Source organism: Callionymus lyra, unplaced genomic scaffold (assembly GCF_982586985.1).
Source record: "Callionymus lyra unplaced genomic scaffold, fCalLyr1.hap1.1 HAP1_SCAFFOLD_81, whole genome shotgun sequence".
Lineage (NCBI taxonomy): Eukaryota > Metazoa > Chordata > Actinopteri > Syngnathiformes > Callionymidae > Callionymus > Callionymus lyra.
The window spans coordinates 202,225-230,000 of record NW_028258580.1 but is presented as its reverse complement, the minus strand read 5'-3'; the positions used below and the strand labels follow the sequence as shown (position 1 = coordinate 230,000).

Here is a 27,776-nt window from a genome sequence, read left to right as displayed (position 1 = left end):
GGCACTAAAAAGACTAAGCAGTACCTCAATTCACCACCCTCGCCTGGAATTGTGGACAAACTGTCTCCAGCCTGCATGTCCCCTTCTGAGGTGGAGATCGGAACCTCGTCCCCTGCTGGAGATGGCGTCCAAGACCGAGATGGTATCTTCAGTTTTACTCTGACTAATGCTTTGCCACTGCCCTCAGCCAGACCTCACGGTGAGAAGAAACCGGCTCAGCGAAAGCTTCTTAAGAGGCTAAACTCCGAACCCTGGGGTCTGGTGGCCCCTTCAGCAGTGGCTGGGGCTCCTCAAGAGAGGGTGGTGGGGGGCCTGGTGGAGGTGGGCGATCTGAGCAGGACCATTAAAGGGATGAACGGACTGACAATCATAGAACCGTGTAGGCCTCTGTTGTCTCGGCGGCATAGCATAGAGACCCATGACCCTTGTTCCCCCATGCTAATTGACCGGTCATGCTCTGAAGATTGTGGTGGTCTCCTTGGCTCTTCATGGGCTGACAAGGTGCAGCAGCATCAGATCTTGTATCGTAGAAACACAGCGCCCGAGCCCCAAGAGAACATCCAGGGTTTGACTGCTATTGCTGCCCGTCCACCGGCTCACCCAAGACTGATCCGGATGGAGCATTATGAATCTGACACCCACCTCTGCCCGGACTCCATCCCGGGCTCTCCAGACTCTGGACGGATATCTGTGGAGCGAAGGAAATACAATGCCTCCCCCCTGTCTCTCGTCACTAACTCCTCCAGAGAATCGCTGGAGAACATCCCCAATTCCGTCTCACCCATCACACTGCGGCGACGACCCCCTGGGCTCCTGGAGCGGCGTGGATCTGGGACTCTGCTGCTGGACCACATCTCCCACACAAGACCAGGTTTTCTGCCACCGCTCAACATCAATCCACAGAGACCTATTCCAGATATCCGAGGCAATGGCAAGCCCAGTTCCCCAGTCCACAGTGGACACAAGATACTAGTGCCGGTGGCCCCTTCTTCTCCCAAGCGAGTGTCGGACTTTAAGATGAAGAAAAAGCTGCTGAGGAGACACTCGATGCAGACGGAGGAGATGAAGCAGCTCTCCACTTTCCAAGAGATCCTGTCGGAGAAAGTCGTTGAGTCCAACAGGGACTGAAGATGAAGGACTTAACACCGTTTTTAGACACAAAGGGACTCCAGTGATGACCAGCAACCCCCTATCTCACAATCTTACTTTTATTTTCAACCAACATGAGAGAAAAGGTGATGCTTACATGTCACATGTCGTGAATGGACCTACAAACAGTTTACGTGTTTCTGAAACGTTACGTTAATGTTTTAGGACTTAATTTCCAAACAGAGACAAACAATATCTATCGCACGTTTGTAGTTTTGGAGTTTGTCATTACATTCGGAGCTCATGAGACAATTGAGCAGGTGTTGTTGCTTGTCTGAGCCACAGGGGGTGCCATTGAGCAAGTTGAAGTGCGGTGGCCATCAGGACTTCAGAAGGTCCAGCTGCTGGTGACTTGCTTCCTCAACGATTCCTCGGATCTGTTTACGACACATTTTGATGCTTCCTGACGGCGTCCCAGATGTTTACAGATGCACAATTTACATCGAAGTAGTGAAATTCTGGAGCCGATCCCTCAGAAATGGACTTGACATTTATTTTAAGAAACCTGGACCTCATTTCTAAGTTTAGACCAAAACAAAGTTCTTGATTCTAAAATTCCAAAGACGCCTGAAGTTGCTGGTGGGACACAAATCTAATTTGGGACCAGACTGTAAATACTGTAAAGATCTTTGTGCAATAGAGTATGGCCAACAGGTGTCACTACTGGGATGGCTGAAGATCCAGGATCCAGAGTTTTGGTGTCAGTTTCATCTCAAAGTGCTGCTGAAACTCTCGTAGATACAGATCAGAAAAACATGTAAAGGTTTGACTCCGTGAAGGACTCAATAAACTACTCATACACTGGAAAACCCCAGAAGTTGAGGTTGCGAGTCTTCACAGTGACCAGGTTGTTATCTGAGACCTGAACCTTTGGACGGACTCATGGTCACCTACCAGAGGTGACTCGGCTCCCGACAGGTGTCAACCTCCACAGGTTTGCGGCTCTAAGCAGAGAAGCTCAGAGATGAAACTGAACGGACAACTCTGTAGCTAAAAAGAGCACTCGCCGTCACCTGGTGTGATGATGTCATGACCATCTGACCCGTATCAGTGTTCGAGGCGAAAACTTGCTCAACAGCTCCGAGGAATAAGTGAGATATTTGGTTTAAGGCAATAGAAGAACACGTTGTCAGGTCATGTCAACCGATGACGTCACACCGGGAGACGGCGAGCGTTCTGATCCGACAATGTTTACACGTCATTTTGTGATGGTCTGATGATGACATCACTTCCTGTCTGAGGGGGCATGAGTGACTTCTCGATCCTGTAACATGTGACAATTACAGCCCCGCCCGCCTGTCAGATGTTTTAATAATGGGCGGGGCTAATGCTGCAATGTGCAGATACTTGAAGTTCAAATAGTATTTTTGTAAGTCAGAACTCTGTCGAGTCGTCGTCTATTTTTCTTCTCTCACTTGTAATGAGTCGAATAAACGTTTGATGCTGTTGAAACCTGACGATAGTTCTTTGCATTTATTGCTCAAACCACAGGTTCATCATGCTCTTGGCTAGATGATGCTTCTACACGCTTCAGTCGGTCCTCCCTGGATGGGTCTGAGGCTGATGTTCTTCACTTCAGAACTTTTAACGCCATCCAGCCTCTGCTAATGAAAATCGAAATGGATCCTGTTTTTACCAACTGGATCCACAACCACCGTACGACCACAGGATGTCAGACTAGAGTTTGTCTGGAACTGTGGACAGCGATACAGGAGCACCACAAGGAACTGTTCTGTCCCCGTCCCTCTTCAATTAACACCAGGCTTTACTGCCACATACAAAAGTATTGTGATACTGTTGTGGTGCACATGGAGTTCCTGCATCAGCTGGTCACAGCGATGGACATTGATGTGGTCGTACAAGTACCTGGGAGTCCACCTGTCCCACAGACCTGTTTACGCATTAGACCTCTTGTTCCTGAGGCTCTTTTGATGTGAGCAAATGTTTTCTATCGTAGCTTGTGTTGACCTCATGACAGGAGCAGCTGATCATGTGATGAAGTGTGTGAGCAGTGCTGGAGAGAAGATGAAGCTCTGATCCAGAGTAACCATCGATACCTTCTGTCCTGAATTACAAAAAGTGTGAAACATGAAAGCAGCCAGCAGGGGGCGCCTTCAATGACAGAGCGACATTAGCTGAAGGCTAATACAGTATAAACGATAAATATAATAACTACTAATAATAACTACTTTAAAGTGAATCATAAACATCCACTAGTTTATTGAGGAAAAAATATTTACACATAAAACTTTGATTGACAGGTGGCAGATGTCTCACTCTCACCAGGGTTGAGAAGATAAATGGAAGGCCAGACAAAGACAGGAGTGCAAGTCAAAGGTCACTGTGAGGATCGAAGACGTTCACGCCGATCATTTCTTGAAGAACTTCTTGTTGAGCAGGAAGATGAGTAAGTTGACGTTGACTCGAGCTTTGTCGAACATCTTCATCACGGCCACGCCCTCGTACTGCAGCTGCAGCAGGTCCTGCAAACACAACACACGGTCAGGCGGGTCTGCTCCGGGGTCCGGCCGGGGGATCTCGGCACCTGGTACTTGAGCAGGAACTCCTCCATCTCCACTCCAAGGAAGCGAGCTTTGACCACGAAGGCTCCTCTCTCCGGTGCAGGCGTGATGTCGAACACCACGTTCTTGAACCTGAGGTGGGAGAGAGAGGTCAACGCTGCTGCAGACCCAGAAGAAAAGTCATAAAGTTCTGACTGTGTGGACGGAAGGTCTTCGATCTCCAACAGAACTCCCTTCTCCTGCAGTCGGGCGGCACTGTAGCTCAGAGCTGGAAGCTTCTTCTGCCCCTTCGACTCTGTGGCTTTTTTATTGGTGGACTTACTGAAGAACACACAAACACATGAGTACAGCCGAGCGGAGAAGATGTGGGTGTGTTTCACGTCACCTGACGGTCAGGTTGTCCAGACAGGAAGTGATGTAATGTCTGTAGTAGTCCACCTGCTCACTGTGGAAGTCGCTCTTCAGCTGCAGATGACCAAGCGCCTGACGAAGCTTCACGAGCTCCACCCGTCGCCGCTGCCGGTGGAGACGCTGCTGGCGAATGTCCTGCAGGGGGCGACACAACACGGCAGGTCAGGCAGGAAGCAGGTGGCGTGGCGTTCGTTACCTTGGCGATCATCTGCAGCATCTGAGTGTGTGAGTGCGGAGCCTGAAGGACGCCGAGAACCTCCAGACGACGAAGACCTCGCACGATCTTCCTCTTCTTCTCCTCCAGTTTCAGGTTGCCGTCGGCGACAAGAGACTGGTTTCTCTTCAGCTTATCGGGCGTGCGAGCGTCTCGCTTCGCTCGCTGTTGGATAATGAAGTCGTGTCGTGCTTCCTGTTGGCGAGAACATCGTTGAGTCTTTGCTGAAGGCAGGAAACCTCCGTGTACCTGGTCATGTGACGAGGAAGCTTGTAGCACGTCCTTCAGCTGGTCGCCTGGATGAGTCCGGACCACGTCCACGATCAGCTGCTTCGTACTGAAGCAACAAAAACCATCTAAGACATGCTACAAAACTCAACTTGCTACATAACAACATGCTAACTTAGCCACAGATAACAGCCTAAGTGAGGAGAAGTAGCAACATGCTAACGTAAATGAGGAACAGCAACATGCTAATGTAGGTGAGTATTAGCAACATGCTAACTTAGGTGAGTAGTAGCAACATGCTAACGTAAATGAGGAGTAGCAACATGTTAACTTATGTGAGAAGTAGCAACATGTTAACATAAGTGAGAAGTAGCAACATGTTAACTTAAGTGAGAAGTAGCAACATGCTAACATAAGTGAGAAGTAGCAACATGTTAACATAAGTGAGAAGTAGCAACATGTTAACATAAGTGAGAAGTAGCAACATGTTAACATAAGTGAGAAGTAGCAACATGTTAACATAAGTGAGAAGTAGCAACATGTTAACATAAGTGAGGAGTAGCAACATGTTAACATAAGTGAGAAGTAGCAACATGTTAACATAAGTGAGGAGTAGCAACATGCTAACATAAGTGAGAAGTAGCAACATGTTAACATAAGTGAGAAGTAGCAACATGCTAACATAAGTGAGAAGTAGCAACATGTTAACATAAGTGAGAAGTAGCAACATGTTAACTTAAGTGAGAAGTAGCAACATGTTAACATAAGTGAGAAGTAGCAACATGTTAACATAAGTGAGAAGTAGCAACATGTTAACATAAGTGAGAAGTAGCAACATGTTAACATAAGTGAGAAGTAGCAACATGTTAACATAAGTGAGGAGTAGCAACATGTTAACATAAGTGAGAAGTAGCAACATGCTAACATAAGTGAGAAGTAGCAACATGTTAACATAAGTGAGAAGTAGCAACATGTTAACATAAGTGAGAAGTAGCAACATGTTCACATAAGTGAGGAGTAGCAACATGTTAACATAAGTGAGAAGTAGCAACATGCTAACATAAGTGAGAAGTAGCAACATGTTAACATAAGTGAGAAGTAGCAACATGTTAACATAAGTGAGAAGTAGCAACATGTTAACATAAGTGAGAAGTAGCAACATGTTAACATAAGTGAGAAGTAGCAACATGTTAACATAAGTGAGAAGTAGCAACATGTTAACATAAGTGAGAAGTAGCAACATGTTAACATAAGTGAGAAGTAGCAACATGTTAACATAAGTGAGGAGTAGCAACATGTTAACTTAAGTGAGAAGTAGCAACATGTTAACATAAGTGAGAAGTAGCAACATGTTAACATAAGTGAGGAGTAGCAACATGTTAACATAAATGAGGAGTAGCAACATGCTAACGTAAGTGAGGAGTAGCAACATGTTAACATAAGTGAGAAGTAGCAACATGTTAACATAAGTGAGAAGTAGCAACATGTTAACATAAATGAGGAGTAGCAACATGTTAACATAAGTGAGGAGTAGCAACATGTTAACATAAATGAGGAGTAGCAACATGCTAACGTAAGTGAGGAGTAGCAACATGTTAACATAAGTGAGAAGTAGCAACATGTTAACATAAGTGAGAAGTAGCAACATGTTAACATAAGTGAGGAGTAGCAACATGTTAACATAAATGAGGAGTAGCAACATGCTAACGTAAGTGAGGAGTAGCAACATGTTAACATAAGTGAGAAGTAGCAACATGTTAACATAAGTGAGAAGTAGCAACATGTTAACATAAATGAGGAGTAGCAACATGTTAACATAAGTGAGGAGTAGCAACATGTTAACATAAATGAGGAGTAGCAACATGTTAACATAAATGAGGAGTAGCAACATGTTAACATAAATGAGGAGTAGCAACATGTTAACATAAGTGAGGAGTAGCAACATGTTAACATAAATGAGGAGTAGCAACATGTTAACATAAATGAGAAGTAGCAACATGTTAACATAAATGAGGAGTAGCAACATGTTAACATAAATGAGGAGTAGCAACATGTTAACATAAGTGAGGAGTAGCAACATGTTAACGTAAGTGAGAAGTAGCAACATGTTAACATAAATGAGGAGTAGCAACATGTTAACATAAGTGAGGAGTAGCAACATGTTAACATAAATGAGGAGTAGCAACATGCTAACGTAAGTGAGGAGTAGCAACATGTTAACATAAATGAGGAGTAGCAACATGCTAACGTAAGTGAGGAGTAGCAACATGTTAACATAAATGAGGAGTAGCAACATGTTAACATAAATGAGGAGTAGCAACATGTTAACATAAATGAGGAGTAGCAACATGTTAACATAAGTGAGGAGTAGCAACATGTTAACATAAATGAGGAGTAGCAACATGTTAACATAAATGAGAAGTAGCAACATGTTAACATAAATGAGGAGTAGCAACATGTTAACATAAATGAGGAGTAGCAACATGTTAACATAAGTGAGGAGTAGCAACATGTTAACGTAAGTGAGAAGTAGCAACATGTTAACATAAATGAGGAGTAGCAACATGTTAACATAAATGAGGAGTAGCAACATGTTAACATAAGTGAGGAGTAGCAACATGTTAACATAAATGAGGAGTAGCAACATGCTAACGTAAGTGAGGAGTAGCAACATGCTAACTCACCTGAGCAGGAGTCCCAGGGCGTCTGGTTTGTCCTCAGAATAGTTAAAAATGTCGAACTTGTTCGTAAGCGCGAGAGAAACCTCCGTCTTTCCGCTCTGAGGATCAAATCCTGCCTCAGAAGCTGCAAACAAACGTGAACGACTCGAGTATTGATGGTGATCACATGACGTCAAACACTAATGTCAACGTTCTCAACAGACGTGGTCATGTGACTCGTGGCGTCGCACACGACTCCAGCTGTACCTGAGGCGCTGGCTGCAGTACCAAGAACATCCTGCAGAGTCGGAGGGGAGCCCACGTCCCTCAGGAGCAGCCGGAGCGGGTCTGCCGGGTCTGGACACAGAACATCCTGATGCTCCAGCAGCAGCTGGAGAGTGATGATGTCACGAGGAGAAATGAATAGACGTATATATTCACATGAAAAGCACCTTCAACGTAACTAAAGTCATTCATTTGGATATTTCTTTGCATCTCCACTGACCTTGTGCGTGTTCAGGAGCTCGCTCACCGAGATGTAGATCACAGGTTTGTTGACAATGAGCAGCTCTGAGAACTCGTCCACACTGAAGCGCTCCTCTGGCTCAGGAACATCACACACACTCAGCAGGAACTTCCTGTCGGACACGAAGACACCTGTTGGCTTCACCTGGTGGCATGAGGCGCACGTTCTTCACCGGACCGGACCTGAACTTGGCGTGTGTGCGGCTGATGTACTGGTTGAGATCGGCGACGTGAGATCCGTCTCCATGGAAGTGTTTGTTGGCGGCCGCCTGCTGCAGCGTGCGAGCGACGGAGCCCAGGATGTGACGCTGCTCCGGCTGAAGACCGGGTCCTGCCGAGCGCTCCAGCACGTCGAAGCCGTCCGGTGCCACCACCGCTGGGTTCATGTAGCGGTAGTAGACCAGGTTCCCTACGATCTGAAGAGCACATCAGCACAAACTCCACACTCTGACGCAAAAAACAATCATCACCTTGTACAGCTCGGGCTCACTGGCCTTTGGGAACTTTGTCCTCAATGTGTCTCTGAGAACCTTCACGGTGTAGCGAAACCCATACCTGTTGGCGGTGAAGACATGTGAGGACAGTTGAAGACAGGTGAAGACAGGTGAAGACAGGTGAGGACAGGTGAAGACAGGTGAAGACAGGTGAGGACAGGTGAGGACAGGTGAGGACAGGTGAAGACAGGTGAAGACAGGTGAAGACAGGTGAAGACAGGTGAAGACAGGTGAGGACAGGTGAGGACAGGTGAAGACAGGTGAAGACAGGTGAAGACAGGTGAAGACAGGTGAGGACAGGTGAGGACAGGTGAAGACAGGTGAAGACAGGTGAAGACAGGTGAAGACAGGTGAAGACAGGTGAGGACAGGTGAGGACAGGTGAAGACAGGTGAGGACAGGTGAGGACAGGTGAGGACAGGTGAGGACAGGTGAGGACAGGTGAGGACAGGTGAAGACAGGTGAAGACAGGTGAGGACAGGTGAAGACAGGTGAAGACAGGTGAGGACAGGTGAGGACAGGTGAGGACAGGTGAAGACAGGTGAAGACAGGTGAGGACAGGTGAAGACAGGTGAAGACAGGTGAGGACAGGTGAGGACAGGTGAAGACAGGTGAGGACAGGTGAGGACAGGTGAGGACAGGTGAGGACAGGTGAGGACAGGTGAAGACAGGTGAAGACAGGTGAGGACAGGTGAGGACAGGTGAAGACAGGTGAAGACAGGTGAAGACAGGTGAAGACAGGTGAGGACAGGTGAGGACAGGTGAAGACAGGTGAAGACAGGTGAGGACAGGTGAGGACAGGTGAAGACAGGTGAAGACAGGTGAAGACAGGTGAAGACAGGTGAGGACAGGTGAGGACAGGTGAGGACAGGTGAAGACAGGTGAAGACAGGTGAGGACAGGTGAAGACAGGTGAAGACAGGTGAGGACAGGTGAGGACAGGTGAGGACAGGTGAGGACAGGTGAGGACAGGTGAGGACAGGTGAAGACAGGTGAAGACAGGTGAAGACAGGTGAGGACAGGTGAAGACAGGTGAAGACAGGTGAGGACAGGTGAGGACAGGTGAGGACAGGTGAAGACAGGTGAGGACAGGTGAGGACAGGTGAAGACAGGTGAAGACAGGTGAAGACAGGTGAAGACAGGTGAAGACAGGTGAGGACAGGTGAGGACAGGTGAGGACAGGTGAGGACAGGTGAAGACAGGTGAAGACAGGTGAAGACAGGTGAAGACAGGTGAGGACAGGTGAGGACAGGTGAGGACAGGTGAAGACAGGTGAAGACAGGTGAAGACAGGTGAAGACAGGTGAAGACAGGTGAGGACAGGTGAGGACAGGTGAGGACAGGTGAGGACAGGTGAAGACAGGTGAGGACAGGTGAAGACAGGTGAAGACAGGTGAAGACAGGTGAGGACAGGTGAGGACAGGTGAGGACAGGTGAGGACAGGTGAAGACAGGTGAAGACAGGTGAAGACAGGTGAGGACAGGTGAAGACAGGTGAAGACAGGTGAGGACAGGTGAGGACAGGTGAGGACAGGTGAGGACAGGTGAAGACAGGTGACGACAGGTGAGGACAGGTGAAGACAGGTGAGGACAGGTGAAGACAGGTGAAGACAGGTGAAGACAGGTGAAGACAGGTGAGGACAGGTGAGGACAGGTGAGGACAGGTGAGGACAGGTGAGGACAGGTGAGGACAGGTGAGGACAGGTGAAGACAGGTGAAGACAGGTGAAGACAGGTGAGGACAGGTGAGGACAGGTGAAGACAGGTGACGACAGGTGACGACAGGTGACGACAGGTGAAGACAGGTGAAGACAGGTGAGGACAGGTGAGGACAGGTGAGGACAGGTGAAGACAGGTGAGGACAGGTGAAGACAGGTGAGGACAGGTGAGGACAGGTGAGGACAGGTGAAGACAGGTGAAGACAGGTGAAGACAGGTGAAGACAGGTGAAGACAGGTGACGACAGGTGACGACAGGTGAAGACAGGTGAGGACAGGTGAGGACAGGTGAAGACAGGTGACGACAGGTGACGACAGGTGAGGACAGGTGAGGACAGGTGAGGACAGGTGAGGACAGGTGACGACAGGTGACGACAGGTGAAGACAGGTGAAGACAGGTGAAGACAGGTGAAGACAGGTGAGGACAGGTGAGGACAGGTGAGGACAGGTGAAGACAGGTGAAGACAGGTGAAGACAGGTGACGACAGGTGAAGACAGGTGAAGACAGGTGAAGACAGGTGAGGACAGGTGAGGACAGGTGAAGACAGGTGAGGACAGGTGAGGACAGGTGAAGACAGGTGAAGACAGGTGACGACAGGTGACGACAGGTGACGACAGGTGAGGACAGGTGAGGACAGGTGAGGACAGGTGACGCCAGGTGACGCCAGGTGACGCCAGGTGACGCCAGGTGAAGACAGGTGAAGACAGGTGAAGACAGGTGACAGAAGGATGACTGACGGGAGCATGTGCAGGTTGGAGGTGATGGCTTTGAGGACTCGGTCCGTCAGGTTCTTCAGCGTGACGATGGCGACATCAATGCGACGCTGGACTTCAGGGTGCGACAGCGCCTCCTCTGGACAAACCTCGTAGGGCAGGGAGCTGCAGCGGGACAGGATGTGATGAGACGGCTGGGAAGAAAAACTATTTACCTGGACTCTGACCTCTTGTGTCCAGTCTGGCTCTCGGTTTGGTTGATCCAGGTTTTGTAGACCTCCAGCGGATCGGTTCTGATGCTGAGCGTCCGGTCCTGAAGGATGTCCTGAAGAGCAGGACCCAAAGTTGCCCTCAAGATGTTATGACCTCGTTCGTGACGGTAGAAGTTGACCAGCATCTTGACGACGGTAGGGTTTCCTGTGATCACGTCCTGCGGCTGGTCCACTTTCAGCCTGAGTGCAGAACCCATGAGTGCCATGGAAATCCAAGACTCTACGGAGACCCACCTGATCTCGTGCTGCAGCGCCTGAGTGAAGAGCTGCAGCAGCAGGAAGGCTTCACGGTGTCCAGCGCCATAGTTGAAGAGGCTGAAGACCAACATCTCCATGAAGGCCGTGGAGCGACTCTGAGGCATCAGGAAGATCAGACGGGCCAGGTACGAGGGCTGCGTCTGCAACAAAGACCCGTCACATCCCGTTCAGTCCCAGCAAGAACCATCGTCTTACCTGCAGCAGGTAGAAGAGGTGCTGGTAGGCCTCCAACCTTTCCCTCCTCTCCCGGCTCAGAGCCTTCAGACCTTTAGTCCGCTCCACATCCATCATGCCCGACAGCTGCTCCTTGTTCTTCTTGGTCAGCTTCTTGCAGTGAGACACTACTTCCTGTCAGGTGACAACTATCAGAACAAAACATTTCCACGAGCGACGGAGAAAGATGCTTCAAGTCCTGACCTGCAAAGTGGCCTTGTTACGGACCAGCAGCCCGATTTTCAGGTCCATCAGGTTCAGGTCGGCCTCCAGCTGCCGATTGAAGCGGATGCTGCGAGCGACTTCCTCCCTCATATGAAGAAGCTCTTCCTCCTCTCGAATGTCACCGTTGCTGAGCTCCAGCAGGTGGAGGAACTTCCTGACCACAGGGAGGGGCGGCGTGTCCGAGTGCACTAGACCCGAGAGAGGTGGTCAGTCACAGCTATGTTCTCTGGAGGCACCGACCCAAACGCTGGTTAGTACCGAGTAGGAAAACATGCTTCAGGGTTAGAACGATTCATTGCATTTGCGATATAATCGCGCTGTAAAAAAATGCGATGATTATATCGCAAAGGTTGCAATTTTATTTCATTTTACGTTCATTTAATTTTCGAGCCGTCGTGGAGTCACGAGAAGAACAGACGTCAAGACGTTAAAGAGCAGCCGTTCTTAAAGTACACTGAATATATTCGTTTACGTGTCGTTAAAGTAACTAAATGAACATTTATTTCAATGTATGATTATTTTGGCTTTATCTTAAAAATGGCTTAATAACTTTATCTTAACAATAACAAAGAAATACATTTTACTGTAAAGAAGAAATGGTTTCGTAACGAGTTTGCTTCTCTTGCACCACAAACCGTTTTTTCTGTAAGCTTGGAGTGGAAATGCAAGTAATTTGTATTTGTATAGAGCTTTTCCAGACCAGGGTCACAAAGCGCTTAAACAATCAAAACAATATTCAATAAAGTATATACTTTAAAGGTCAAGATAAAACTGAGAACACAACAGTAGTTCCAGAAAAACACAAATAAAAATGTCTTAAGATGTTTCTTGAAGGAGTCAGTAGATCCATCAAGCGCTTGAAATGTTCCTCTGAACACTGTCATCAGTGAACAGAGAAGCAAATGGAACACGAATGTTCCTTCCCAGGTGCAACACTAATAGACTCAAGGACTCATTCATTCCTCGGGCTATTAGATTGTACAATTCTAAATTGTGGGGGCAGGAGTGAAAGTGTCTTTGATCTATACTCTTTATCTTTAGACTTAGATGGTGTCATCTTGTTCTTTCTTTTTATTTCTCTTTGTTCTTGTTCTTATTTTATTTTCATGAATAATAAAGTCTGTATTGTTGTGTCTAATTGGAAAAAACTATTTTCCGAAGGAGACCTCCTGAGGATCAATAAAGTTCTACCTAACGTAATAAAAATGAATTACACACTCTACACTCTACAATACAAGTTTCTTATTGTTAGAATTGATCTTATAAAATTGGTATTGAAAAAAAGTATCAAAAATTCTCGATCAATACCCAGCCCTAGACAGTGACTCACCAAGGGTCCGATACTCCTCTCTGGCCTTGTTTGCTCTGAAGAAGGCCTGGATCTTGACCACAGCGCCCACCTGTGGGAGAGAGAAGGAGTGCTGTGCCAGGGCCAAACAAACATGTGACATCAGCAGCAACTTACGTGGCGTCTAAAGAAGCTCAGACGAGCTCTGTATTTCCTCCGGGCCGACCACATCCTGACCCCTGCCTGGATCTGAGGAGGACAAGTCATTATCGTGGCAGTGTTTGGTGTCTTCATTTCCTCTTCACCTTCACCGCCGCTCGCCAGTTCATGTAGAGGAACTGCAGCCGCCTCCTGTACGCCCTCTGCTGGACAAAGCGCCTCCACCGAGACTAAAAGGACATACGTTGAAAACAAGGTGGACACCCTGAAGTTCTGAGAGTCTCATGTTTCTCCCGAGGCAGTGACTGATAGAAGTGGCTAATAGAACAGGAAGTGATGTCAGATGTAGCCTCACATTCATGAAGGTCATCACAGAATCATATGTGGTCCCAATACATGTCATGTCTTTGCGTTCCCACCTGGATGACCACCACGGCGTCCGTCTGGTTGTGCAGATATCGGCGGCGAGCGTCCAGTCCGTGTCTGACCAGGAAGCCGCGACAAGCCGCCTGCAGACGAGTGACGAGGGCCGCGCTGCCCTTCCACTGGCCACTGCGCTGGTACGAGGACGAGACGATGCTAACCACGTCCTGCGAGAAGAGCATGACATCATCAGGCAGCGCCAGACTCTACCACATGTCGGGGTCACATGACTCACCTGGATCTGCTGCTGGTCGAGAAACGAGCTGTTGTTGGTGAAGTCAGCAGGTTCGTCCCAGGTGCCCTCCAGCCTGTGCAGGTGGAAGAAGTAGGAGGAGCCGTCGTCCAGCTGGACCCGGACCCACGGGCTCTTGTTGTGCCCTGAAGAGGACATTGTTGGAGGTCAGAGGTCACGGTGCATCTGCAGGTGCTCACCTCTCTGAGCCCTGAGGTGGACCAGGACACCGAGCTCCTGCTGGTACTGGGCTGCGCACTGTGGCAGGACCCCCTGCAGCGCCACCTCTGGCAGAGACAGAACCCGCAACGTCTGGTTCACCCGGTTCTCCTTCACCGCCTGGTTCACTGCTGCCACGGCCAGACACACTGAGGAGGTCATGAAGAGTGAGATGTTATATATACCAGTGGCCTTCTCTGCTGAAACATAATCAGAAAATAACTGGATTTATTTAATTTAAACAAATAAAAAACTTTTTTTTTTGTTTATTTTTCATAAATATGTATTAAATTATTCCTCATAGTCTTTTCTCTTCATTTCGTTCCTATTGCTGCTTCCAGGATGGTACATTCATGCGAGAGCTTTCATCCAATCATATTTGAGCAGCTGGTCATGCGTGACCCGAGGCCTTCAGTCGCTTCAGAGCTGGCTCGTGTCCATTGAAATCAAGGATTGTGTGAACCAATCAGATTCGAGTTAGCGACACAACGTCAGCGCTTTGGAAGCGACTCTTGTCACGCTTCCACGAACACGTGACACGTTCATGTCGTCTGATTGGACGACACCGAGTCACATGGAGCTGAAACCATGAGTTTAGTTCATTCAACAGTTTGTTTTTCAACACAATGGTCGATCTGGTCGAGGATTTACTTTCAAGAAAAGCTGGACGTTGTTAAGAAAGTTTTCACGAGCTTCACAATTCTAAGGATTTATTTATTTCCTCCATGAACTACGCAAGTAAATGCATTTATTTCTAAATAATGTTGTGCTTTATGATAGAAATAGTGGTGCTTGTGTGTGTGTGTCGCTTCAGTGTGTGTGTGTGTGTGTGTGTGTGTGTGTGTTTGACGCTGAAACGTGCGTGTGTGTTTGACGCTGAAGCGTGTGTGTTTGACGCTGAAGTGTGTGTGTTTGACGCTGAAGTGTGTGTGTGTGTTTGACGCTGAAGTGTGTGTTTGACGCTGAAGCGTGTGTGTTTGATGCTGAAGTGTGTGTGTGTGTGTGTGTGTGTTTGACGCTGAAACGTGCGTGTGTGTTTGACGCTGAAGTGTGTGTGTGTGTTTGACGCTGAAGTGTGTGTGTGTGTTTGACGCTGAAGTGTGTGTGTGTGTGTTTGACGCTGAAGTGTGTGTGTGTGTTTGACGCTGAAGTGTGTGTGTGTGTTTGACGCTGAAGTGTGTGTTTGACGCTGAAGCGTGTGTGTGTGTGTTTGATGCTGAAGCGTGTGTGTGTGTGTTTGATGCTGAAGCGTGTGTGTGGGGAGCGATGCAGAGTGTGTGTCGTGGCCATAGAAACCACACAGACTGTAGTGATATTTTGATGTAATGATGTTCATTTGATGATAAACGTCTTATCGACTAGAACGTTTCACGCTCAGATCCTGTGCATGAAGAACCTAAAAGTAGTTCTTGAGACGTGGATTCATTCAAACGTGCGCCACTGATATAATATCAATCTTATAATATATAAAAGACTACATAACCCTGTTCAAATGATTTGTGATGTAATAAAATGACTCTCTTATGATGGTTCAATATTCGTCTTCTAACCCTAACCCTCTTCAGATCCTTCCAGATGTTCCATGAGAGTCAGGGCTAGACCAGGCCACTCCAAAGCCTCAGATTCCACGAAAGCAATAATTTTGTGGATTTAGACGAGTTCTCCGGGACATTGTCTCTCTGGCCTTCTGGCCTTCATCCTTCAAAGGTTTAGTGCCAACACTGACTGGTATTTGGAATGTTCATCCCTCCATCCTGACCTAGACTCCAGTTCAGCTGAAGAAAAACAGCCTGAAGCCTTACCTGCCATCTCCATGCTTTTGAGCCAAATACTCATTTTTGTCCAAAAAGTTGAACCTTGCTTTCATCAGAACAACATGAGTTTGGAAGGTTTGGGTTAGTTAGGTTAGGTTAGTCTGTGGAAGATAAGGCTGCACTAGTCTGGCCAGACGTTCCATCTGAACACATACACACCCAGTTGTTATTAAAGTTGTGATATTATTTACCTTGATGTCATTTTTAGATGACAATCTATAATTAAATATATTCCTATACAAGTGCGAGTGTGTTCTTACTCTTCAGTGCCCTCTGGCTCTGCAGGTTGGCTCTCTTTACTTCCTCCTGGATGTCGCTCCACCAGAGTTCTGCTGCAGGATTTCTGCTCAGCTGAAGAAACATCGACGATGAGTCAAACTCTTTATTTAACGTGTGAAGGCAGCAAGCAGCAGCTTTACTGAGCTCAAGGTTACATCTCACAGCTGTTCACCAGCTAGAAGGTCACACCTCGTAGCTCACCTGGACTTTGTGCTGCCGGGCTTGGGTCAGTAGGCTGTGATACCTGCTAGCATTGGCAGGGAGCACATCCTCCAGACCACCAGAGGGCAGCATCAGTGCTGACAGCAGCTTGCGTGCGTCCCCTTGTACCAGGGAGTCGTTGATGCGGCTCACAGCCAGGATCTCTGAGGGGTCACAGCAGTGGTTCAGTCATACAGCAGCACCATCAGGACACCTGACAGCAGGTCAGGTGACTGAGACGGACGAGGTCACATGACGCTGAGAGACGTACGCTCATGCTCTTCCAGAACAGACGTGTTCACCGAGTGGATCTCCTCCTGCAGCTGGTTCCAGGTCAGAAGATCTGCTCCAGACTTGACCTCCGAGAGACGCTCCAGGTACCTGAACACAGTCCAAGTTAGCTTGTGTGTGTAGGATTCTTTGTTTCCACCTACAGGCACACGGAGGAAGTACAAGCACACTACCTTCAGTCTTGCTCTCCATGATGCATTAAGTTCCTCATTATGACCACGTTTTACACTTATTACTTTACAAAGCTGCTCTGAGATCTGGGCGAACGAGAGGTTACGAGAGTCCATTATGATGCATTAATGGGTTCACTCCTTCAGCTGTAACCCCCCCCCCCCCGCTTTGTTTATACGAGGTGGAGACGATCGATGACACGCAGTGACAAACCTCCATGCTTGACCAATCACAGCAGAGAGAGTGTGGTTATGGTCAACAAGATTTAATCTCCTGAAGGGTTTTCAGTGGGCGGAGCTTAAGATCATTTTCTAATGTCAATATTTCAATGAAAAGAGAGTTTTGTACAAACACACACTGATGACACAATAGAGTCACACATCACAACACACACACACACTGATGACACAATAGAGTCACACATCACAACAACACACACTGATGATACAATAGAGTCACACATCACAACACACACACACTGATGATACAATAGAGTCACACATCACAACAACACACACTGATGATACAATAGAGTCACACATCACAACACACACACACTGATGATACAATAGAGTCACACATCACAACAACACACACACGCTGATGATACAATAGAGTCACACATCACAACAACACACACACGCTGATGATACAATAGAGTCACACATCACAACAAACACACACACACGCTGATGATACAATAGAGTCACACATCACAACAAACACACACACACACTGATGATACAATAGAGTCACACATCACAACAACAGACACACACTGATGATACAATAGAGTCACACATCAAAACAACACACACACACTGATGATACAATAGAGTCACACATCACAACAACACACACACACACACTGATGATACAATAGAGTCACACATCACAACAACACACACACACACACACTGATGATACAATAGAGTCACACATCACAACAACACACACACTGATGATACAATAGAGTCACACATCACAACACACACACACTGATGATACAATAGAGTCACACATCAAAACAACACACACACATTGATGATACAATAGAGTCACACATCACAACAACACACACACATTGATGATACAATAGAGTCACACATCACAACAAAATACACACACTGATGATACAATAGAGTCACACATCACAACAACACACACACACTGATGATACAATAGAGTCACACATCACAACAAAATACACACACTGATGATACAATAGAGTCACACATCACAACAACACACACTGATGATACAATAGAGTCACACATCACAACAACACACACTGATGATACAATAGAGTCACACATCACAACGACACACACTGATGATACAATAGAGTCACACATCACAACAACACACACTGATGATACAATAGAGTCACACATCACAACGACACACACTGATGATACAATAGAGTCACACATTAACATACACAAAAAAAAGTGTGAAATAAGTGAAAGCTTCATCTTTCAGCACAACAATGACCGTCAGTCATTAAGTCTTAAGTCAGACTATTTTGGAGAAACATAACTTCACAGGTGTGTCTTTTCAAGTCTACTCAGTGGAATGTTGTGTCGTATTAAAGGGGTCGAGAGCATCAGTTGTGTTGATGTCAGGTTGATTCAGTGCTACTGGACAACCTTCTCATTCAGTTCATGGAAAGAACCAATAAGAGAAATGAGTTCATGGCTCCAAGAATGAACTAGTTCATAGTTCCTTATTTATGTGTTTCTACGAGCTCTTATTTTCAAAATGATTGCCAAAGTCAGTCATTATTATTATATCCATTTTAACATTGAAAATATTCACCAGATTTCATCATACAAAAAATATTTTACATTTATTGTCAACATTGTAAAAACAACAAAGATATTTTATGTGTCGTTATGTAAAACGTTGAACCTAACGCTGTGATGCGTTCATGGTCCTGACGTGCACATATGTCATTTTTCTCATCGACCTCTTCATGAAACTAGTTTACCCGATTATAGAAGAATCTCTAGTACTGTGTCGACATCCTGCTGCTGTAGCTTCACTGTTGTTGTAACTGTTGTTGTAACTGTTGTTGTAACTGTTGTTGTAACTGATGCTGTAACTGATGTTGTAACTGTTGTTGTAACTGATGCTGTAACTGATGCTGTAACTGATGCTGTAACTGATGTTGTAACTGATGTTGTAACTGATGTTGTAACTGTTGTTGTAACTGATGTTGTAACTGATGTTGTAACTGTTGTTGTAACTGTTGTTGTAACTGATGCTGTAACTGATGCTGTAACTGATGCTGTAACTGATGCTGTAACTGATGTTGTAACTGTTGTTGTAACTGTTGTTGTAACTGATGCTGTAACTGATGTTGTAACTGTTGTTGTAACTGATGCTGTAACTGATGATGTAACTGATGCTGTAACTGATGTTGTAACTGATGTTGTAACTGATGTTGTAACTGTTGTTGTAACTGATGTTGTAACTGATGTTGTAACTGTTGTTGTAACTGTTGTTGTAACTGATGCTGTAACTGATGCTGTAACTGATGCTGTAACTGATGTTGTAACTGATGTTGTTCCCGCATTAACACGGTGTACAGTGTTTCTGTCTGCAAGTGTACAATTATGTGTTTCTGTCTGCAAGTGTACAATTATGTGTTTCTGTCTGCAAGTGTACAATTATGTGTTTCTGTCTGCAAGTGTACAATTATGTGTTTCTGTCTGCAAGTGTACAATTATGTGTTTCTGTCTGAAAGTGTACAATTATGTGTTTCTGTCTGCAAGTGTACAATTATGTGTTTCTGTCTGCAAGTGTACAATTATGTGTTTCTGTCTGAAAGTGTACAATTATGTGTTTCTGTCTGAAAGTGTACAATTATGTGTTTCTGTCTGCAAGTGTACAATTATGTGTTTTTGTCTGCAAGTGTACAATTATGTGTTTCTGTCTGAAAGTGTACAATTATGCGTTTCTGTCTGCAAGTGTACAATTATGTGTTTCTGTCTGCAAGTGTACAATTATGTGTTTCTGTCTGCAAGTGTACAATTATGTGTTTCTGTCTGAAAGTGTACAATTATGTGTTTCTGTCTGCAAGTGTACAATTATGTGTTTCTGTCTGAAAGTGTACAATTATGTGTTTCTGTCTGAAAGTGTACAATTATGTGTTTCTGTCTGCAAGTGTACAATTATGTGTTTCTGTCTGCAAGTGTACAATTATGTGTTTCTGTCTGCAAGTGTACAATTATGCGTTTCTGTCTGCAAGTGTACAATTATGTGTTTCTGTCTGCAAGTGTACAATTATGTCGCCTACTGGACGATATCAGTGAGACGTTCACATACACAAGAATGAACGAGTTCACAGAAGCGTTCATCAGACAAAATAAACTAAGTTCACGTTCGTCCTAAACTATCATTCAAGGAACACTGACGCTTCTACATGTGTTGCTTACTTGTCAACCAGCGACGGGTCCACGTCCGACAGGGCAGCAGAAGGACTGGTCAGGGCGGAGCTCAACTGGTGAAGGTTTCGCGTCTCTAGGGCTTGATTGACGAGAGCGACAGCCGACAACATCTCCACGGCAACAAAGAGCTCCTCCTGCTGCAGCGCCTCCTGGTGGACAGAAGAGTGAGCAGGAGTCGTCGGGTCGGGTCGGGTCACATACCTGCGGCGAGCGTCTCTGCAGCAGCTGCAGCTCGCGGTGGTAGAGAGCGGCGGCGAATGGAAACACGGGCGGCAGCTTGAGGTCAGAGGTCATCAGGCAGCTGAGCGTGCGTCTGACGTCTGTGCCGTGCAGAGCCCCGTTCACACACTCCAGCGCCACCAACACTGGAACACACGTGAACGTGACTGCTCGTAGAGGTGTGCTCAGGGTCAAAGGTCAACAGACTCACTGGTGTGGGCGCTCTGGGCCTCCTGGTTGGCAGAAGTCACTGAATGCTGCAGCTCGTCCAGCTCCAGTGGATCAACAGATCCACGCTCCTGAGGTCAGAGGTCAGTCCATGACATTGTCTGTGTGTGTGTGTGCGTGCGTGCGCGTACCAGAGCCTTCAGTTGGCGAGCGGCTGACAGCTGGTCCAGGTACCAGGGTCCATGGTCGCTATGCAGGCCTCTGATCTTCAGACATGGCAGCTGCAGAGCCACGAGCAGCGAGAGCTCGTCGTCACAGTCCAGAGCTTCATCCACCTGTTCCACGGCTGCCCTCACTGGTCACATGACAGCCCGTCAACATCAGCACTGACCTGCAGGTGGACGACTCACCGTTGACCAGGCTGATGTTGCTCTGGATCTCCCTCTGAGTCAGGTTCTCCTCGTAGACGTCCTTCTCCTCCGACCCTCCACCCTGACAGAACCAGAACATCAGTCCAGGTCTGGCTCAGCTCATTAATGTCAGGTGTATTTGTTACGTCTCTGTCGACGAGGTTTTTAATCAAATCCAAGTGTGTTCGTCTGGAGTCTGCTGTCAGAGGCTCAACGTTTGATGACGGACCAGAAACTCTGTTCATGACCATTTGGGTCCTTTTTTTTCTTAACTTTTTCCTCAGCCATGGAAACGACAGGCATTTGTCTCAAGGTTTTCATTTCAACACCAAGATTTAGGTGATGATCACTGGGACGCTGAGATCGAGGCATAGACTGAGTAAAACTCTTGTAAATGCACATACAAACATCCATGAACTGAACCAAAGAAAGACCATCAATGCAGTCTTTTAAATGTTGCTCTAAATAAACAGGAAGCAAATGAGAGGCTCGGGTCGAGCAGAGAAGTCCACTCCTGCCCAGAGAAGTAATGAAGAACAGAAGAGTTGAAGAGAACGGAAACATCAAGGTTCAGTGGTGACTGGTTTGATTTTAGAGAACATGATTCCACAGTATCTCTGCAAGACAGTCCAGACTTGAATGATCAAGGGTTCAGGCAGAAAAGCCTGCTCTCCTTTCTGGTCTTCCTTAAGAAGACCCTTATGAACCCAAGTATGTTTTTGGTAGTGTGGTTGAAACAAGATCTTGATAGAACAAGCAAAAACCTCTAATCCCAGAACGTGGAGTGAGCAACATATACTTGTTACCAACATGTGACGACAGTTCTCAAGGTCAGTGTTGGAGACTCACCCATCCAGCAGACTCCAGCTTCCTCCTCCTGGCCTGCAACAGCATCTCCTGGTACACGCTCATCAGCGCCTCCTGCAGGTCGCCCAGTAGAGCATTGGGGTTTCTCAGAGCCTTGGCGGTGTGTGCGACCTGACCTCGCTCCAGTGCCTCGTTGATGGCGATGACGGCGGCGTGGACTGAGCATGAGGAGAGACGAGCTTAACTTAGAGTCTCCAGTAGAGGGCGCCGTGTCTACCTGCAGCCTCGTCCACCGACAGCTCGTTGGCCAGGATTCCTCCAATCTTGTTGAACGCTGGAATCTGGATTCCATACTTGTCCAACTCCAACTTCATGTTGTTGATCTCCTCCTCTGGATAGTCAGGGTGGAAAGTGTACATGTGTACGTGTGAGTGTACATGTGTACATGTGTGTGTGTACATGTGTACAGGTGTGTACATGTGTACGTGTGAGTGTACATGTGTACGTGTGAGTGTACATGTGTACATGTGTGTGTACATGTGTACGTGTGAGTGTACATGTGTACGTGTGAGTGTACATGTGTACGTGTGAGTGTACATGTGTACAGGTGTGTGTGTACATGTGTACGTGTGAGTGTACATGTGTACGTGTGTGTGTACATGTGTACGTGTGAGTGTACATGTGTACAGGTGTGTGTGTACATGTGTACGTGTGAGTGTACATGTGTACATGTGTGTGTGTACATGTGTACATGTGTACGTGTGAGTGTACATGTGTACATGTGTACGTGTGAGTGTACATGTGTACGTGTGAGTGTACATGTGTACGTGTGTGTGTACATGTGTACGTGTGAGTGTACATGTGTACATGTGTGTGTGTACATGTGTACATGTGTACGTGTGAGTGTACATGTGTACATGTGTGTGTACATGTGTACGTGTGAGTGTACATGTGTGTGTGTACATGTGTACATGTGTACGTGTGAGTGTACATGTGTACATGTGTGTGTACATGTGTACGTGTGAGTGTACATGTGTACATGTGTGTGTGTACATGTGTACAGGTGTGTGTGTACATGTGTACGTGTGAGTGTACATGTGTACGTGTGAGTGTACATGTGTACATGTGTGTGTGTACATGTGTACGTGTGAGTGTACATGTGTACATGTGTGTGTGTACATGTGTACATGTGTGTGTGTACATGTGTACGTGTGAGTGTACATGTGTACGTGTGAGTGTACATGTGTACGTGTGAGTGTACATGTGTACATGTGTGTGTACATGTGTACGTGTGTGTGTACATGTGTACGTGTGAGTGTACATGTGTACGTGTGAGTGTACATGTGTGTGTGTACATGTGTACGTGTGAGTGTACATGTGTACATGTGTGTGTACATGTGTACGTGTGAGTGTACATGTGTACATGTGTGTGTGTACATGTGTACAGGTGTGTGTGTACATGTGTACGTGTGAGTGTACATGTGTACGTGTGAGTGTACATGTGTACATGTGTGTGTGTACATGCGTACAGGTGTGTGTGTACATGTGTACGTGTGAGTGTACATGTGTACATGTGTACATGTGTGTGTGTACATGTGTACGTGTGAGTGTACATGTGTATGTGTGAGTGTACATGTGTACGTGTGAGTGTACATGTGTACATGTGTGTGTGTACATGTGTACATGTGTGTGTACATGTGTACGTGTGTGTGTGTACATGTGTACGTGTGTGTGTACATGTGTACGCGAGTGTACATGTGTACGTGTGAGTGTACATGTGTACATGTGTGTGTGTACATGTGTACGTGTGAGTGTACATGTGTACATGTGTGTGTGTACATGTGTACATGTGTGTGTGTACATGTGTACATGTGTGTGTGTACATGTGTACGTGTGTGTGTACATGTGTACGTGTGAGTGTACATGTGTACGTGTACATGTGTACGTGTGTGTGTACGTGTACATGTGTACGTGTGTGTGTACATGTGTACGTGTGTGTGTACATGTGTACGTGTGTGTGTACATGTGTACGTGTGATTGTACATGTGTACGTGTGTGTGTGTACATGTGTACGTGTGTGTGTGTACATGTGTACATGTGAGTGTACATGTGTACGTGTGTGTGTACGTGTGAGTGTACATGTGTACGTGTGAGTGTACATGTGTACGTGTGAGTGTACATGTGTACGTGTGAGTGTACATGTGTACGTGTGTGTGTACGTGTGAGTGTACATGTGTACATGTGAGTGTACATGTGTACGTGTGAGTGTACATGTGTACGTGTGAGTGTACATGTGTACGTGTGAGTGTACATGTGTACGTGTGAGTGTACATGTGTACGTGTGTGTGTACGTGTGAGTGTACATGTGTACATGTGTGTGTACATGTGTACATGTGTGTGTACATGTGTACGTGTGAGTGTACATGTGTACGTGTGAGTGTACATGTGTACGTGTGAGTGTACATGTGTATGTGTGAGTGTACATGTGTGTGTACATGTGTACGTGTGAGTGTACATGTGTACATGTGTGTGTGTACATGTGTACATGTGTGTGTACATGTGTACGTGTGTGTGTACATGTGTACGTGTGTGTGTACATGTGTACGTGTGAGTGTACATGTGTACGTGTGAGTGTACATGTGTACATGTGTGTGTGTACATGTGTACGTGTGAGTGTACATGTGTACGTGTGAGTGTACATGTGTACATGTGTGTGTGTACATGTGTACATGTGTGTGTGTACATGTGTACGTGTGAGTGTACATGTGTACGTGTGAGTGTACATGTGTACGTGTACATGTGTACGTGTACATGTGTACGTGTACATGTGTACGTGTACATGTGTACGTGTACATGTGTACGTGTGTGTGTACGTGTACATGTGTACGTGTGTGTGTACATGTGTACGTGTGTGTGTACATGTGTACGTGTGTGTGTACATGTGTACGTGTGTGTGTACATGTGTACGTGTGATTGTACATGTGTACGTGTGTGTGTGTACATGTGTACGTGTGTGTGTGTACATGTGTACATGTGTACATGTGAGTGTACATGTGTACGTGTGTGTGTACGTGTGAGTGTACATGTGTACGTGTGAGTGTACATGTGTACGTGTGAGTGTACATGTGTACGTGTGAGTGTACATGTGTACGTGTGTGTGTACGTGTGAGTGTACATGTGTACATGTGAGTGTACATGTGTACGTGTGAGTGTACATGTGTACATGTGAGTGTACATGTGTACGTGTGTGTGTACGTGTGAGTGTACATGTGTACGTGTGAGTGTACATGTGTACGTGTGAGTGTACATGTGTACGTGTGTGTGTACGTGTGAGTGTACATGTGTACATGTGTGTGTACATGTGTACATGTGTGTGTACATGTGTACGTGTGAGTGTACATGTGTACGTGTGAGTGTACATGTGTATGTGTGAGTGTACATGTGTATGTGTGAGTGTACATGTGTACATGTGTGTGTACATGTGTACGTGTGAGTGTACATGTGTACATGTGTGTGTACATGTGTACATGTGTGTGTACATGTGTACATGTGTACATGTGTGTGTACATGTGTACGTGTGAGTGTACATGTGTACGTGTGAGTGTACATGTGTACATGTGTGTGTACATGTGTGTGTACATGTGTACATGTGTGTGTACATGTGTACGTGTGAGTGTACATGTGTACGTGTGAGTGTACATGTGTACGTGTGTGTGTACATGTGTACATGTGTGTGTACATGTGTACGTGTGAGTGTACATGTGTACGTGTGAGTGTACATGTGTACGTGTGAGTGTACATGTGTACATGTGTGTGTACATGTGTACGTGTGTGTGTGTACAGGTGTACATGTGTGTGTACATGTGTGTGTACCTTTTAATTCAATTGTATTTCAAGTGTCATTACAAAGGTATCTCAAGACACTTGAACTAAGACTCTAATGGAGAAAAACATCAACTCAACGATGAGTCACTGGCTACATGTCCACGCAAGTGTACGACACAGAGACGACCTCTCACCTGTGAACTTTACTTTCCCACACAGGTCATCCATCGGAGGAGCAACGCCGAGACGGTACAGGTACAAGCTGAACACACAGTAGGAAATATAAAACTTCAGTGTTCTCAGTAAGTACAGACGAGGGCTGATGAGCATTTTCAGTGAATGTTTAAAATGCTTCAAGTTTTATTTTACGTTTGTTTACAACTGTAATTAAAGCAACTGAATAAAACGTCTCCATTTATATTGATCTGTACTTTGCCTTCACCTTAACATTGGCTTCATCACTTTAGCTTAACAATAAACAAATCAACATCACTGTAAAATCAATTATATATTATATTAGAAAAGAAACGCATGAAAAGAGGACATTAAAAATAATCACATATTTAATTGAAATATTGAGAAAAATCATCACAATTAAGAGTTTTTTCCCCATAATCGTGGAAAACAAGCTCTAAGAAAGCTCGTAACAGACATGCATGCAGACACACACACACAGGCAGACACACACACACATAGGCAGACACACACACACAGGCAGACACACACACACACACAGGCATGCAGACACACACACACACAGGCAGACAGACACACACAGGCATGCAGACACACACACACAGGCAGACACACACACACATAGGCAGACAGACACACACACAGGCAGACAGACACACACACACAGGCATGCAGACACACACACACACAGGCAGACACACACACACATAGGCAGACAGACACACACACAGGCAGACAGACACACACACAGGCAGACAGACACACACACAGGCAGACAGACACACACAGGCATGCAGACACACACACACAGGCAGACACACACACACAGGCATGCAGACACACACACACAGGCAGACACACACACACATAGGCAGACAGACACACACACAGGCAGACAGACACACACACAGGCAGACAGACACACACAGGCAGACACACACACACACACACACACAGGCAGACACACACACACACATAGGCAGACAGACACACACACACACATAGGCAGACAGACACACACACAGGCAGACAGACACACACACAGGCAGACACACACACACAGGCAGACAGACACACACAGGCAGACACACACACACACACACAGGCAGACACACACACACACACACACACACACAGGCAGACACACACACACACATAGGCAGACAGACACACACACAGGCAGACAGACACACACACAGGCAGACACACACACACACACACAGGCAGACACACACACACACACAGGCAGACACACACACACACATAGGCAGACAGACACACACACACAGGCAGACAGACACACACACAGGCAGACACACACACACACAGGCAGGCAGACAGACACAGGCAGACACACACACACAGGCAGACAGACACACACACAGGCAGACACACACACACACACACAGGCAGACAGACACACACAGGCGGACACACACACACACACAGGCAGACACACACACACACAGGCAGACACACACACACACAGGCAGACAGACAGACACACAGACACACACAGGCAGACAGACAGACACACAGACACACACAGGCAGGCAGACACACACACAGGCAGACACCTGAGTGCATGGAGGCAGTAGACAGCTCTCGGCATGTTCTTCTTGTCGTAAACGTCTGTGGTTTCCGGCTGAAAGATCTGAGAACAAACAGGTTGGTGGTCTTGGTGGGTCAGGTGACCCTGGTTGAGCTGGACTGACCGTGGGCAGACCCAGCGACGTCACAGCTTCTCTCCAGTGGTTGATGTTGTCTGTGTGACGGAAGTGAAGACCTGCTGCCTGAGGGGGGAGACAAAATGTTACTGACCCGTGACCTTGTCAGCATCATGAACAGTCACTCACCTGGTAGCGGTGCTGGTCCAGGTCGTAGATCTTCTTCAGAGGGACCACCTGCGGGGCAAAGTGGTGGCCCAGTTTTGCCAGGAAGACTCCGTTTCTCAACGCTTCCTCCAGTTCAGTGGGAGCTGGAAGCTCCTCCCCCAGACACGCCTCCATCCACCTGAGAGAGTGAA

At 46.6% G+C, this 27,776-nt stretch overlaps 2 protein-coding genes across 6 annotated transcripts in view; one reads left to right on the top strand and one right to left on the bottom strand.

The window, feature by feature from the left end:
- The window catches only part of LOC148058471 (ankyrin repeat domain-containing protein 34A-like), a 6,782-nt gene extending 4,993 nt beyond the window's left edge, over positions 1–1,789 (top strand). For all 3 annotated transcript variants that reach the window (XM_087782542.1, XM_087782541.1, XM_087782543.1), the window contains exon 2: positions 1–1,789. This exon is cut by the window's left edge. In XM_087782542.1, coding sequence (XP_087638668.1) covers positions 1–1,128 — 1,128 coding nt within the window. In that variant the 3' untranslated portion in view covers positions 1,129–1,789.
- Positions 1,790–3,337: 1,548 nt separating this feature from the next.
- Positions 3,338–27,776, bottom strand: part of LOC148058470 (ras GTPase-activating-like protein IQGAP3) — a 32,884-nt gene continuing 8,445 nt past the window's right edge. The window contains exons 3-38 of one of the 3 annotated variants that reach the window (XM_087782544.1): positions 27,607–27,763; positions 27,466–27,543; positions 27,328–27,404; positions 25,750–25,817; positions 22,008–22,121; positions 21,773–21,948; positions 20,924–21,005; positions 20,705–20,868; positions 20,557–20,644; positions 20,328–20,491; positions 20,115–20,275; positions 16,484–16,593; positions 16,213–16,376; positions 15,993–16,083; positions 13,900–14,067; positions 13,703–13,845; positions 13,464–13,634; positions 13,191–13,274; positions 13,063–13,134; positions 12,928–12,997; positions 11,577–11,785; positions 11,355–11,507; positions 11,136–11,299; positions 10,857–11,081; positions 10,654–10,794; positions 8,180–8,264; positions 7,893–8,125; positions 7,690–7,822; positions 7,452–7,575; positions 7,209–7,329; positions 4,546–4,633; positions 4,279–4,491; positions 4,057–4,217; positions 3,867–3,992; positions 3,695–3,803; positions 3,338–3,632 (exon numbers count right to left, since the gene is read on the bottom strand). In XM_087782544.1, the coding sequence (XP_087638670.1) occupies positions 3,519–3,632; positions 3,695–3,803; positions 3,867–3,992; positions 4,057–4,217; positions 4,279–4,491; positions 4,546–4,633; positions 7,209–7,329; positions 7,452–7,575; positions 7,690–7,822; positions 7,893–8,125; positions 8,180–8,264; positions 10,654–10,794; positions 10,857–11,081; positions 11,136–11,299; positions 11,355–11,507; positions 11,577–11,785; positions 12,928–12,997; positions 13,063–13,134; positions 13,191–13,274; positions 13,464–13,634; positions 13,703–13,845; positions 13,900–14,067; positions 15,993–16,083; positions 16,213–16,376; positions 16,484–16,593; positions 20,115–20,275; positions 20,328–20,491; positions 20,557–20,644; positions 20,705–20,868; positions 20,924–21,005; positions 21,773–21,948; positions 22,008–22,121; positions 25,750–25,817; positions 27,328–27,404; positions 27,466–27,543; positions 27,607–27,763 (4,801 nt within the window). In that variant the 3' untranslated portion in view covers positions 3,338–3,518. The remainder of the gene's footprint in view (positions 3,633–3,694; positions 3,804–3,866; positions 3,993–4,056; positions 4,218–4,278; positions 4,492–4,545; positions 4,634–7,208; positions 7,330–7,451; positions 7,576–7,689; positions 7,823–7,892; positions 8,126–8,179; positions 8,265–10,653; positions 10,795–10,856; positions 11,082–11,135; positions 11,300–11,354; positions 11,508–11,576; positions 11,786–12,927; positions 12,998–13,062; positions 13,135–13,190; positions 13,275–13,463; positions 13,635–13,702; positions 13,846–13,899; positions 14,068–15,992; positions 16,084–16,212; positions 16,377–16,483; positions 16,594–20,114; positions 20,276–20,327; positions 20,492–20,556; positions 20,645–20,704; positions 20,869–20,923; positions 21,006–21,772; positions 21,949–22,007; positions 22,122–25,749; positions 25,818–27,327; positions 27,405–27,465; positions 27,544–27,606; positions 27,764–27,776) is intronic. The other 2 variants (XM_087782545.1, XM_087782546.1) reach the window with 2 other exon arrangements.